The sequence below is a fragment of the Lutjanus erythropterus genome, chromosome 12 (genome assembly GCF_056507025.1).
Source record: "Lutjanus erythropterus isolate fLutEry1 chromosome 12, fLutEry1.hap2, whole genome shotgun sequence".
In the NCBI taxonomy this organism is placed as follows: Eukaryota; Metazoa; Chordata; class Actinopteri; order Lutjaniformes; family Lutjanidae; genus Lutjanus; species Lutjanus erythropterus.
This window is the reverse complement of record NC_139328.1, coordinates 19,252,350-19,267,076: the sequence shown is the minus strand read 5'-3', so window position 1 is coordinate 19,267,076 and position 14,727 is coordinate 19,252,350. Positions and strand designations below refer to the sequence as shown.

The window sequence follows — 14,727 nt, the reverse complement described above, 5'->3', positions numbered from 1 at the left end:
GCCCTTTTTCAGTTTGCACACTGGTAACAGCCAGGAGGAAGAAGGAAGTGTCAAAACATCAAGTAATACAATGGCTTCGTTTTACTCCAGTGTCCCAGAGAGTCGTGACATTGTGACAGCGAGCCAACATATACAACACCTGAACCAGCAACTCAAACAGCTAAATCAAATATGAAGGCCTGTGCTTCTCCCACTATGACATGATATTATTGTGTCAAAGACTGTTCTGCTTTAAAAAACTGGCCATCCAAACAAATCATTTTTTGTTTTGTATGCTACAAACCATGTAGGTGTTTTATCAAACACTGGATCTTAATAAGTCCGTGTCTACTTCCAACGTGACGGATAATAGATTAATAGAATTATTACTTATGTTCTAAAGGCTGTTCCACGTGTTCCCTCTCTGTTAAAAGTGACACTAACAGAACTTGATTTATCATACTCGTCATCTTTTGGCATCAAAATGGTACGTTTAATCACCACCAAATTGATACTTCAAGTTTAATAAGAGTAATATTCAATTACATTGAAGTATAGAGTAATGTAACTGGCGTATCATGTTTTCTGTGGTTCTGGTGGAGCTTTCAGAAGTCTGAGAAAATCTGTCACTGTGAGCTGAAAATTTTAGGGCTGCAACTAATGATTATTTTTATTATTGAGTAATCTGTCGATTATATCCTTGATTAATCCACTAGTTGTTTGATCCAAAAAAATGTAAGAAAATGAAGAAAAACATTGATCAGTATTTCCAAAGCCCAACATGATATCCTCAAATGTCTTGTTTTGTCCACAAACCATAAATATTCAGTTTACTGTCAGAGGACTAAAGACATTAGAAAATATTCATTTTGGAGAAACTGAAATCAGAGAATATGGACATTTGAACTTAAAAACTGATAAAACATTTGGTGATTAATAGTTGACAACTAACTGACTAATAGTTGCAGCTCTGTTTAAAAGAAAACCTACTGTACAAACTTAGGAGTTTGAAAGACAAGTGTTTACTACACAGAGATGGTCTCACAAAAGATGTTACTGGGTTGTATTATGTGAAATGTAGCATCTAGGATCCATTATTTTTAGGGCTTGACCTAAATTTAATTTATAAGTTGGGACATCTTTGACTCTGCAGCACAGATTTTAACATTTCTTTTTATAAATCTTCCTCTTATGAGCCTTCCAACTTAATGGAAGTACAATAAGAAATCTCTTTAAAAAATGACAAATACTGACACAGAATAGCTACTCTGCATTAGTCTTAAGACGTCACTAATAATACAAGCTTTCAGAAACTCATGTTGCTCAAACTCTGCAAATGAAATGAGTAAGTAAGTTTCTGGCACAGATGAATGAATACATAAAACAATACAACAGAACGAGACCATAAAATGAAAACAACATCAAGAGCACTGTCTTTTTGTTTATTGCACGAATCGTACATATTTCCAACTGACCTGGTAGAACGCAATATTAGGCAGTGGTGGAAAAGAAATTGTTCATCAAAAGCCTTATTATGTATACAAGATGCCAAAAATAGCCAGTGGGAAAATCTGGATATAACTGTTTCAAATGATGGATTAAGATCTAGAAAGGAAATACTGTTTTTTTTCTTCTTGAACAAGAAAGAGAATCAAAACTTTTAATACTTGAAAATGACAGCGGTTCTGTTCCTAACAGAGAGATGTCATTCACAGAAGGGAAAACTGAACAAAACTGGTGCCTCAAGTCAACATCAACATTTTTTTTTCTCTGGATTTTAAAAGTACTTTGTCCTCATATAGAATATAAACCTCTGCATCAATACCAATCAAATGTTTTGACATCTTTTTTTTTTCTTTTTCTTTTTTGAAGTCAAACAGCATTTGCTAAAGTTGATTTTTTTTTTTTTTTTACAGTTTTAATATATATTTATATATGTACATATAAATTCAACTAACTAGAGTTCTCATAGAAAATGAGAAAAGCTGGACTTTATCGCTCTCACACAACAAATGACTGGCAAGCATATTGACCCTACCGCCCCCTCTGTCCTCCTCTTTGAGCCAATGTTAATACAGCACAGACAGACGTTTCCTCACAAGTGTGTGTGCTGGCTGCAAACACACGACCTGGTTCAAACAAACTGAAAAATGTTACTAAGCAATTGGTTTTCAGACTGTTAGGAAGGATTTTAAGGAACCGCATGGACAAGTGCTGTCTTTTATTAGTCCAATCTTGATTGGCACATAGGCAGTCTTTCAGTTAAGATTTGATCCAGGTCGCTTCTGGCTCTTCAAAGGGATAGTTTGGATTATTTGAAATGGGGTTGTATGAGGTACGGATGGATAATCAGGGTAATAGCTGCATTAGATGACGCTCAACTAGCCCGCAGTTTGGAGAAACAGAGAGTACTAGCTTGAAAGCTGAGCAAAGTACTGCTGTGGACAGGGTCAGCAACAAATTAAAAACATTTAAAAAAGAAAAAAAAAGAAGTGTAAGTGTATATTTGGAATATTTCACTACTTTACTTTGCTATCAGACAGCCTGGGAAACTGCTTTTTCATGAGCCAAATATTGCTCTCTCCAAACCAACTAAACTCCACAGGCAAAATCAGTAATTTTACCTTGCAGAATACACGATTTGCTGCTCTACTGCTTTCTCAATCTGTTAGTTTGTTTGTGTTGTGTGTTTGTGATGTCAGTGAATCTGAACTATCCTTTTAAAACACCACCGTCACATTATAACACAAACAAACTCACACATCGCAGCATCAGTAGACCAGCCACTCTGGTGTTCTGCAAGATGACATTACAGATTTCACCTATGGAGTTTGGTTGGTCTGGAGAGCAAGTTAATGTTCCTTATAGAACAGCGGTCTCTGATCAGAAAAAGTAAAGCAGTAAAACATTTAAATACCATGTACGCTTAAAAAGGATATCAAGGTTTTTTTTGTGCCTCAATGCCTTTTTAAAGTGGTTCATTGCTTAGCTTCTGTGGCAGTGCTTCTCTCTGCTTGTCCCAACTGGAGCATGTCAACCAGCATCTACTGTAGTTATTACACAAACTAACAAGTACAAGTACCTCATAAAACCCCACATCAAATAATCTAAACTATCCCTTTAACATTACACAGTTCCCCAACAGAGCCCAGCATCAGTCCTTATATCCTATGTACATGCTGAACACCATCTGCATTTTCATGTTCAAGATGTCCTGTCAAGGATGGGTGCCATGGTGAAGAGTGACGGAGGAAGAAGGAAGGAAGAGGAGGAGGGGGAGGAGGAGGAGGAGGAGGAGGAGGAAAGGCTGGTGGAAGCAAAGAAACCTCCTCTTCCTCTGTCAAAAGAAACAAAAAAAAAAACACGCTCAAGTGCAAAGTATCCCCCCCACTCAAAAAATTAAAACTAAACTTCACTGTAGGTTTTCCAAGACGAGACAACACTCAGTGCACATTTTGTCTGTGTCTCAAACGAAAGCATCCCTGATTCAAAGTGCACTCAGTTGTGAGGGGGAAGGGAGGATGATGGAAAAGAGGAGGGGAGGGCAGCATGTAGGGTGATGCAGCATGTTGTAGGGTAGTTTTAGTAGTCCTCGGAGAGAAAAACGTGAAAATGCAACTAGCTGCACAAGCTCGGGGCCAGACATCAGTATAACACTAGGGCGATACAGCAAGGGGCGCTGGGGTTTCCCCTCTATACGTTCAAATCTTAAAGGAAGTCACATTTAGGGGATGGTTTGAGGGTACCATTTTACGCCCTTCCTCCCTGCTGAACCTCTTTCATCAGCACAGAAAGCTTGAGAGCAAGAAGTGTGTTACTAAGAGAGAGAGGGGATTGTGTGCTGGTGATGTATAGCTTCCTACAGGGCGCCTAAAGAGGAGGTGCTTGTCGCCATACACGCACAGTACGTTGTTCTGGGGCTAGGCAGAGCATATAGATAATATATGGACAAGCAGGGGCCTCCGAGTGGTTTATAGGGATGTAAGCACTCACTACACCTCTTTGTACAATTCTCAAAGATCAGGGTTCTGGAAGTGTGTATGCAGTCTGTAGTCGCCATTCGCACACTCACAACTGCTGGGAAACCAGGCGTTAAGCATCTCTGTCACTCTGCTTCAAAACTATGTTTAAGTAAATGTGTATGTGTTTATCTGTTTGAGTTTGTATGTGTGTAAAAAAAAAAACAACACCCAAGTCTGTGGCTCATCAGTGTTTGAGTGTGCCAGTGTGTCAATAGTGCTTGCCTATGTGCATCAATTCAAGGGCAATAAAGTGTGTACGTATGTAGGTATGTCTGTGTGTGTGTCTGTGTGTGTGTTTGTGTGTGTGTGTGTGTGTGTGTGTGGCTCAGGAGGACATGCACTGGACATGGTCTGGACCTCCTTCCTCTTCATCAGAGGAATCTGGAGAGCTCCAGGACTCATCTGTGTCTGGTTCTGCACCCTCACGGCGTGCCTGTATCAAGACAAAGAACAAGACAACAGAAAAAAGTAAGAATGAGACTATTCCAATCTGCGCTCATTTGCATAAAGCCACTTAATAATCTCCTTAAATTTTTCATCTAAGGATGCCTTAGGAAATAAAAGTTGCATAAAATCACCACAAGATTTTCCTTAGGATGCTGTACGGAAAAACCTTATGATCTCTAAGCGTTTGCCCTTCATCAAAGTTTTATCAAGTTGAGTCCTTAAAACTGATAAAATAATTACTGTAGGTGTTTTATGTGTGTTAATATTAACTTGTAAGTCAATAATGACAGCCTTAGAAGTGTACTTATCTCATTATTGGATTCAATTGGCTTTTGTCAGTGTGTACATGAGTCTGCTCACTGCTTCAACCACACCCTCAACCTCGTTCTGGCATATGGCACTGAAACTGAACATTTCATAGTTTTCCCACAAAATCCTCTTTTATCAGACCATCACTTAATAAATTTTGAATTTGTATTACTGGATTTCACATTCTTAGGATATATTTTGCATTAGGGACAAATTTGCACTATGCACCCAGGAACTCTTAATTTTAGAAATTATGTTGTACTTATTCAGTTAGTGTTCCTCACAAAATGCCATGTGTGTATTCTACCGACCTAAAATACTGAATGCATTTCCTTCCCAATAAAAAGTTTTAAATAAAGTTTTATATTTTAAATTGTGCACTGTTTTATAGCCATGTTTGCTAGCTTGCTGTCTTCCTCTTCTCTGCCTTTGCAGTGCATTGTTACACGTTGCACATTACAGCATTCAGCTGTTGGTCAGTAGAACAACACTTATAGCAGTCACCTGTAAACAGCAACAGCTTCCTGTGACCTCCAACTTTAATTTGATGGTGGCCCAATAGAATGTAATCCAAGTGTAACATCAACTAAACACTCCTCAACACTATTTAAAGGGTACTCCAGTAATTTAGTATTTTAACTGAGGGACTCAGAGGAAACATAAAAAAAGAATGATCAAAACTAAATAAGCAGAGGCTGAAATATCCTAACTTTTAGCTCCTATTATGTATGAAGCTTTAACAGAGCTGCATCCTTCATTTTCCACAATACAACCAGCAGCAACTTTTTTTCTTGTAAATGCCCATGTCTTTTCAACTTCATACCCCAGAACACAGTCAATGTGTCCTGGGTTTGTTGTCGTGTTTGAGAGCTCACCCTTGGGGGCCGTCTGTTCCTCATGTGTCTCATCAGGAACCACAGCAGCTGGGTGTCATACTGGTCACCGTGGCGCACGCTGTCCTCATCACGCTCCCGCTTGTTTTTCTTCATCACCTTGACAAACACAAGACACACTGGTGTGAATGTGGGGAAAAAAGTTCACACTCTGCACATATGCCTCCAATACAATCGCTACAGCATGACTTTTCCAGTAATTCTTGTAACAAAGTTTTTACAACCTCATATAAAATATAATAAAATGTTATTTGTTTAATGTCCTGGAACTTTTCTTTTGTAGTTTTGCCATAATTCCTATTATGCTAAATTAAATCCCTGATAATTTATGGCCTAACATAGCCATTGTAAACATTTCTTATACAATATAGAGCTACTGCAATACTGCACCACTGTTTTGCAGTACAACAGACAACTGTAATATACATCTGAGGCACACTGACCTTCATTTTCATGTTCATGTAAGGAGTTTAATCAAATAAGTTCAACTGGCTTTGTTACTATGCCTATGTTGTGATATCACACAGACTTGTGGAGCAGGGATTAAAGCAAGAAAAACTGTGAGCTGAAAAGTTGTCAAGGAGGAAATATGTACATCCCTGTGTCTCTAGAGAGAAGTGGGTTAAATGTTACCACAGCCAATAGAACAATGGCCCAACCTATAAAACAATAAAAAGGAGATTAGAATACCTCTTTCAGGCCCTTGAGTCCTGTGGGGGTTTCAGCTGTGGGGGCCCACAGTTTGATGTCGTGGTCTAGCCCACTGGTGGCCATACCTGGCAGATGGGGATGCGGCTCCAAACAGTTCACCTGTGGTTATCGAGGGCAGAGAAAATGACTGAGATAATAACATGAAGATGAAGGGAGATTTTGTATTGTATTTTACGGCAACTGAAAACAAATACTGGGTAATCACCAACGAAAAAGAGAGTGCTTACAGTAGAAACACTACCAACTACCAGTTTGTTTATACAAGCTTTCCTGAGTCATCTTTGAACCTAACAAAATATTATTCTGTCCCTGTGACTCACCACTCCTCCTCTGTCTCCCTCCATAAACTGGACGATGCGAGCAGAGTACTTGTCCCACAAGTAGATGTGTCCACAGTCACTGCCACTGACCACAAACTCACTGCACGGCCCATAGAAGTTCACCCCCTTCACTGTGACAAAGTGAAGATGAGAGAGGATGATACACTGTCAGTCTGTGCTCATGTCCAAAGCTTGAGACCTATTGGTACAACAAATATGCAACTCTCAGGGATGTTTTTGACATTGACCTGCCAAGGGATCCAATGGTAGCACTACTTGGAGTGACACCAGATGATTTTATTTGCTGCAGCTATCAAATGTATCACTATGTGTTGGCTAGACCAAGATCCTCCTACTCAGCTCACAATCTGGTTGCAAAAACTACAGGAATTGTACTGTATGGAAGAGATAACCCATTACTTACTTACAGAAACTCACACTTGATAAATGCTGAAGACATTTTAAGTATGTCATTTTGCCTGATCCTACATAACTACTGAAATGTTATCTTTTTGTACAATGTTATTTGTCTACCCCTACTGTGCCCTTATTTATTATGATGTATCTTGCTGTTATTATTTCCCATTTTTATTATTCTATTGTCACATTCATTAATATTACTTTTACTTTCTGTGACCATGAAATACACGTAGGTTATGTGAGCTGGTGGTGGTTTGTATATTTACTGTGAGATCCAGAATTTGACCGTAAATTAAAAAACAAGTTCCAAAACTGTGTGTAGATCTAAAGGCCAATATTTTATTGTTGTAATTAATTATTGCTGTAGTTGGGAACTGAACTGAGGAACAGCTGTAGCTAGAGCTGAACAATCAATCAAAATATTATCACAATGTGACCAAGTGCAATATCCAAATCACAGCAGCTGCAAATGTGTCACAACCATAATAAATGAAGCATTGTGGTGCTACAGAGATGGACCAGCCTAAAAATCATATTCTCCAGATGTAAGGGAACTTGTCTGTTTGCTGCAGACCCCAGCAAAAATCACATCATCATTTTTATATTTTTTGCCAGTAAAAAAAATATTTAAATTATTGCAAAATATACCATCCCCAATAAAATTGTGACTTATATTGCAATTGCACTGTCAAGAAGTCTGTCAAGAAGAATCACGATATGAGCTCTACCTGTAGCATTATTGCGGTGTCCCTTGTATCTCCTGCGATAGTCAGCTCCATCACTGTGGTTGGAGTCAAATAGGTAGATGTCCTCATCATTGTAACTGGCCAGGAGCTCTGCAGACAAAAAGGGTCCATCAGTCATTTGTTTAATGTCCTTTAATGCCATACAGGCAGAAGAAGATCCAGAGGATTCAGACCAGCTCAGCTACACTGTTGATCTCAAAAAATAGATATTCATTGGACTTAAGTAAATTCCTGCAGCTGACACTGAACCTGACCTCAATGCTGTTCTACAAAGACGAGAGCACACTAATGATTTTTATTCAGTGAGAACAGATTTCATTCTGTTTGTCTGTTGCTGATATTGCACTGTGGTTGCATCAGGAAGGCAAAGAAGGGCAGAAGGTTTCAGACAATGAATCAAGCAAGCATCAAGTGTGGGGCTCATTATTTTCAATATTTCTAGAACATGTTCAGAGCAGCAAGAGAAATTAGTAGGGATGCACAATTTATCTAAATATTATCAAAACTGCAATATGGCTTCTTGCCATGTCCAAATCACAGAAGCTGCAATTAAAAAAAATAAATATAATGTGTGATCAAAAGGCATTATAATGAAGTACTGCAGTGCTGCAGAGATGATCTGGTCTACAAAATCCTGCTCTCCAGATGGAAGAAAACATGGTTTGGTACAGACCCCAACAAATTCCATATCATGATGATTTTAACAATTTTTTTGTTTACAGAAAATAAGAATTATGATGCCAAAATGATCATTTTCAGTAATCACTTCACAATGTCTAACCAAAAAAAAATCATATTGCGATTATTTTGACAATTATATTGTGCAGCCTTAATTGCAAGTTAATTAAGTCATGCTTATGATATAAAAGATTATCATTTTTAGCATTTAAAAACTGTACTTCATCAATTTGCAAGTTTTTTTCTTACCTGTGCCATCGTGACTATACACAAGACAGGTTATGTTGGTTTTGGACTCGCTGGATACGAGATGTGAAGGACAGAACTTTTTCAGTACGCCGTTGTTCTCATTCTCATTAATCTTCCTCTGGTCGTAGATCCTAAAGACGGTGTGGAAAAGAGAACATGAGAAAAGAATTAAGAATTAACACCTAAGAGACTGTAAGCAACAACATCAAATACTGCTATGTAATTTCCATTGTATCCCCTTTTGCATTATTTTGAAATAATGATCTGCAATAGAAATACAACCTGGTTCATACCTCACATACTGATCTCTCCCGCCCACAGCAAAGTGTTGTGTCTTTGCTGGGTTGACAAAGATGGTGTACAACCCTACTTTCTTGTCACCCTCTTTTACAACCACCAGTTTACTGCCAAATAAATGTCAAGAGACACAAAGAAAAAATAGTTATGAGCTCTGGCACAGAAAAAAAATACAAAATCATGACAATACAAGGCAAACAGGAAAACTGACAAAGAGGAACGTGTTCACCAACACTGACTGACAGACAGGATATTTGTGCAACAACACTTCGAACTGCAGCCTAAAAAGGACAGAGATGTATCAATACCTCTGACTATCTTGACAAAAATCCAACATTATGCATACTGTGTTGTAGTTCATATCTTCCCATCAATTAAAAAATACAATTCCTGACTCCATTTACACTTGATACACTTTAATAACAGTATCACTCACTTGGCAGGACGGTCTAGACGCAGGTCAATACCAAACACCACAGCATCCTCTCCAGCAGACAAAAAGGAGCAGGGGGAATCTGGCTCAAGGGCAAGCTGGAACAAAAATGGGTAGAAAAACACACACTAAATCATCAGGCGTTCGGAATCCTCAATTGATCTAACACAACTGCAATTTATGCCACAAACACTTTCAGACTCACACTTACAGTACGACAACACTCACCTTGTGTGCTGCCCCTTTATGTTGTGCTACCCGCTTGGTGTTCTTGCAGCGCTGTGTGGCAGAGAGCTCGGCCACTCTGATCTGACCGTCTCGAGCGCACATGGCCAAAGTGGAGTCCCCGCTGTGAGGCAGGAACTTTGCCTGTAAGCACAGGGAGAAGACTCATTTTAAGTTTCGGACCACAACAAACTTCCAGTCATGTCAAGTTTTATAATTTTATATTGATTACTATAAAATAATCTTTATCTCTCATGATGTACAATTTTTTTGGCCTTCCATTAAATTTCTCTTAACATTAATCAAAACTAGACCTTCAAGGGATAGTTTGAAGTGCATTGATATGAGGTATTTGTCCATAGTCAAATAGTGATTAGCATGCCCTCAGTTTGGAGAAATTTAGGAGATTCACTGAAGTGACACCATAATACAAACAAACCAACCAACTGAGGCAGTGGTAGACCAGCATCTCCTTCTTCTGCAAGGTAAATAACAAGTTTTGTCAAAGGAGTTTGGTTGAGCGAGAGAGAGCAGTATTTGGCTTATCTAACAGCATTTACCTGTTGGAAAAGGCTGTCTGACAACAAAGTAAAGCTATATAAATATTCTAGATATAGCGTACTCTTAAACTGATATTGATTATTTTTTGTGTACCCTGTCTACAGTAGTAGATTGTTTAGCTTCCACATTGATATTCCTCCCTGCTTCTCCAAACTGGGGGCGTGTCAACCACCTTCTGCTGTCACTAATACACTGAGTAGGGCTGAACAATTTTGCAAAAATCTTGATTATTTTGACTGATATTGCAATTGCAATACGATTTGAAATATTAGAGGGAATGATAATTTTAACGTCCTTATTCTCATTTCCACTGAAAAACATTAAAATTGTTATGGTGTGGGTGTGATTTTTGCGGGGATCTGTACCAAACAAAGCTGTTTTCTTAAGTCTGTAGGATATGATGTGTAAGCCAGGACATCTCGGCAGAACGACAATATTACATTAAGAATGACATTTTGCCTTTAACAAATATTGTACCTCCTGTAAATTTAAAATTGCAGTAAACTGTATTGTGATTTTGATAAAATTTTGATTAATTGTTCAGCCCTAACACTGACAATAGATAAGTACCTGATACAACCGCACTTCAAATAATCCCTTTAATCCATCTGCTCCTTTGCTCTCATGAAAGTTTTCATTTTATCTTACCTGAAAGACATTGCTCTTGTGGCCGCTGTCAAACTCCAGCTCAGCCCGGCGGATAGCCCAGTCCCAGATCACCACTCGCAGGTCATCGCTGCCTGAAGCAAGGCGTGTGCCCGAGGGGTTGAAGTGCAACGTATTGACACAGCCCGTGTGCCTCTCCAGCCGGCCCTGGAGCTCCAGCCTCTGCACGAGACCACGGGCTCCACACACACGCCTCACAAACTGGTGTGAGTCCCTGCCGATCTCCCTGGAACGGAGCGAGGGTACTGCTCGCCATACGGGGCCGCGCAGGTCACGGAGCTCTGCTCCCAGCCACGCCTCCATAGCCTCATCATCGTCTTCATCATCTTTCTGTTCTTCTTCTTCATCCTCATCGTCATCGTCATCTGAGCTGGTGGAGTGATTGGTGCCGCCGCCTGGTCTATTCCTCTTTCTAGCCGCCCTCTTCCCACCGTCTTTATCCTTTGCTCTCTCCCGTCTGCCTCCCTCACTCTCTCTTTCACCGTCCTCAGTCAGGGAGTAAAGACCACTGCCGTCCATGCTGTCTGTATCTTCTTCTTCCTCCTCCTCTCCCTCTCTGTTTGCCTCAGTCTCTTCCTCCACATCTGGCATAGGCTTGTCTCCAGATGCCTCTCCTGTTTCTTTGGGAGCTACAGAAATAGGGAAAGCCAAAGCCAGGGAGGATAAGGTTGAGACACAAGGGTCTCATTGGGAGATTCAACAAAAGGTGAAGAACTGCTGCATGAAATTCTACTATTAGGCTGCTAAAAATTAGCAGAAAATTAAACTCAGAAATATTCCGAATATCAGAGTAAAGATGTCAAGAAAACCAATAATTTGGTACCAAGTTGGTGCTTAAGTTCTGAACACATGACATTACTTGTTGTTCTACAGTACCGTAGGTACTGGGGATGCACTTCTTCTAGAGAGCATATATGCCTAAAAGTGTCATAGTCAACCGTTAAAAGCAAGAAGAAGAAGATGGCATAATGTCACAGCAGAACAACAACACATAAAAGATGGCACCATGTTTAGCAGTAGTTCCACCTTGACTGGGCAAAAAGAAAAAATAGGTAACAGTCGTGTGTACTTTACATTTGAGGTGGATCAAAAGGGATCAATAATAAATTTGCAAAAACCAGAGTGCAAGCAGTGATTTGCGTCAGGCTTAGTAAATACACCCACCAGTCTTTTGTCATAGAAGCTCAGAAAAATTTTCTTTCAGGTGGCTGAAAAATGTCTGAATTTTAATTACTGTTTTTGCTCTTTACTGTGGTATTGAATTGGGTATCAAGCATTGTGGAATATAATTATTATTTGTATCAACTACTTTTTAATTGGTATTGGAACATCCCAATGTCAGAGTACCCTCATAGATAAGATTTTTTATTTGTAATTTGGACAGAATTAAAATATATTAAGGCAAAGTTTCTACTATAGCTGGACGATATGGTTTAAAAAAGTGATTATTTTGACAGATATCACAATTGATTTATGATTCATGATTAGTGGGAATGGTAATTTTTGCATTACAATTTTCATTTTCACTGGAAAAAAATAAAAAATAAAATAAAATCATGATCTGACATTTGTTGAGGTACCAAACGATGGAGAACATGATTTGTACATAAGTGCATATCTCCAGTACTATTTCATTAAAATGCTGTTTTGGCTCACATTTTTCCTTTATTTAAAAATTGCAGCTCCAGTGATGTGGATATTACATAATGCATCCACACAGAGATCCCAATAATATTTTGATTACTTGTGCAATCCTGTGGAATACTCATTAACCACGTGAGCAGCTTAATAGGAATACTGTTTTATATTTTGTGTATGTACACGTCAAAATTAACTCTTACAGGTTGTGGAAAAAAACGAGAAAAATAAACAACTGTTTCGAAGACAGTAAGAATGGGGTTACCATCTTGAGAAGAAGAAGAAGACTCTGTTTGCCCCTCTTTGCTTCCAGAGGCATCTTCCTCCTTGTGTCGATCTTCTCCGGGCTCTTTTTCTTCAGAGCCTAGTAAAAAAAACAAAAACAAAACACAAACAAACATGTCCTCTGATTAGCTGCCAGCACAACACGTCTTACAGTTATGGTCAGTATAAATAGTCAGTTACTTTCTAGCACTGATCCTTTACCGTTAAGCACAGTGGATTTGCCGTCAGCCTCAGCCATTCTGTGTCTTCTTTGTCCTGCGTCGACCCGAGGGAGAACCTTTGGGTGTCACACACAAACACAAGACTTACGTTGTTTATTAACGAAACTGGAAGGGGCTCAAATTAAGATAAGACGACCTGTATGCACTGTATACACTCGCTGGCTGAACTGTTGACAACTACCGACGCTGCGCCGTCCGTGTGCCGTGGGACACAAGTTACCTGTTAGCACGGTAGCTTTCAAACTAACAGCCAGGCTAATTTTACTACCTATCCACGGCTGCACGTAACGACATGAAGAAACTAACTCGATTGCTAGCTGTCTCACAGGCCTAATTTTGCTTTGTTTTGTTTAGCAGTGTACTGTCCGCTGAAGAGCTCGACTACTAACACAGTTTTTAACATGAGCTAATGCTAACTGAGCAGCAGAAATACTGCTGTCAGCTCTGCTTTACAACCGAACAGCTGGTTGTCAAAAAGCGAGCAGGAAGCTAACCTAGCTACTGTTGCTGGTAGTGGCTAACTAGCACAGCTAGCGTTACCTCTACTCGAAGGCCCGACGAGGCGTACTTCTTAGTTTAGTCCTAATCTTTATTGCAGATTTATTCTCTCCACCTCGCTGCTTAGCAAAGGAGCTAAGTGCCTCGACTAGGAACTCTCTGACGGTAAACACACGACATGAGGACTGCGTGCATAAAGCTGTTTGTAAAAGACAGACTTAAAGAAGCTAGCTGCGTTCACACAAGGTTGGCTGGCTGCTGCTCTGTTTATGTTTTGACGGTTCAGCTTCTTTTTTCCTTTCTGTTTTTTCTTCTGTGGTTCCATTTCCGGTGTCGTGCTTGCTTCGTGTTTTTTATCCGGAAGTTTACACATGAGAGGCCAAATAATACTACTAATAATAACAATTATAATAACAGCACTAATAATAATAATAATGATGATGTTAATAATAATAATAATAATAATAATAATAATACATATATCTTCTTCTGATTCATTTATAGTGTTTTTCGTGTTGTGCGTGCTTTTATATAGCGTGTGTGTTATTTTAAATTCTTTAACACATTCAACATTGATTCATCTTTCAGTGACAATTACATTATTATTGTTATTATCATTATTGTTATTATTATTATTATTATTATTATTAGTAGTAGTAGTAGTAAATTATATATATAGAGGAAGAAGACTTTTATAGTATGTGGGTTCATGTGTGGTTTTTGTATAGTCCGTGTTATGTTAAATTAATTAACAAATTCCACATTAATCCATTTTTCAGTGCCACTTAAGATTTTTTTATTGCTTATTTTCTTCATTAATTTTTCTGGCCATGGTTCTTTTTTATTTCCAAGAATAAAGTTGAATTGTTGAGAATAAAGTTGAACTACCATTTAACTTTATTATAAACAAAACCACTTCTGGCATTAATTGGTTCAACTTTATTCTCCACATTTCAACATTCAGCTTTAAGCATTACGTTCTTGACATTTTGACTTGATTCTCAAAATGAACAATATAAAAGATCTTCCATCTCTGTTTTTTCTCCCTTTGAGTGGCACTAAAAAAAACCTTCCTACCATTCTCTGAGCAATGTGTACATTGATTTAGGAATAAATAACATGTAAGCAG

The 14,727-nt window shown here is 38.7% G+C and overlaps 1 protein-coding gene across 1 annotated transcript; it reads right to left on the bottom strand.

The window, feature by feature from the left end:
- Positions 1–3,465: 3,465 nt before the first annotated feature.
- dcaf8 (DDB1 and CUL4 associated factor 8) lies at positions 3,466–13,915 on the bottom strand. Its single transcript, XM_084732597.1, has 13 exons — positions 13,641–13,915; positions 13,081–13,156; positions 12,860–12,958; positions 10,939–11,585; positions 9,733–9,873; positions 9,508–9,602; positions 9,068–9,178; positions 8,775–8,905; positions 7,830–7,937; positions 6,682–6,812; positions 6,341–6,460; positions 5,633–5,749; positions 3,466–4,434 (listed from the first exon to the last, which is right to left on the bottom strand). The coding sequence occupies exons 2-13, from the start codon at positions 13,115–13,117 to the stop codon at positions 4,327–4,329; spliced, it is 1,845 nt and encodes a 614-aa protein (XP_084588723.1). The 5' UTR covers positions 13,118–13,156; positions 13,641–13,915; the 3' UTR covers positions 3,466–4,326.
- Between the last annotated feature and the right edge of the window lie 812 nt (positions 13,916–14,727).

Excerpts from the sequence above, each read along its gene's own strand:
- dcaf8 (XM_084732597.1), bottom strand. The coding sequence starts at position 13,117 with ATGGCTGAGGCTGACGGCAAATCCACTGTGCTTAACG. Across the intron at positions 9,874-10,938 it reads ACAAGAGCAATGTCTTTCAG|GCAAAGTTCCTGCCTCACAG; the intron begins GTAAGATAAAAT and ends CTGTGCTTACAG. Across the intron at positions 8,906-9,067 it reads GGGAGAGATCAGTATGTGAG|GATCTACGACCAGAGGAAGA; the intron begins GTATGAACCAGG and ends CACCGTCTTTAG.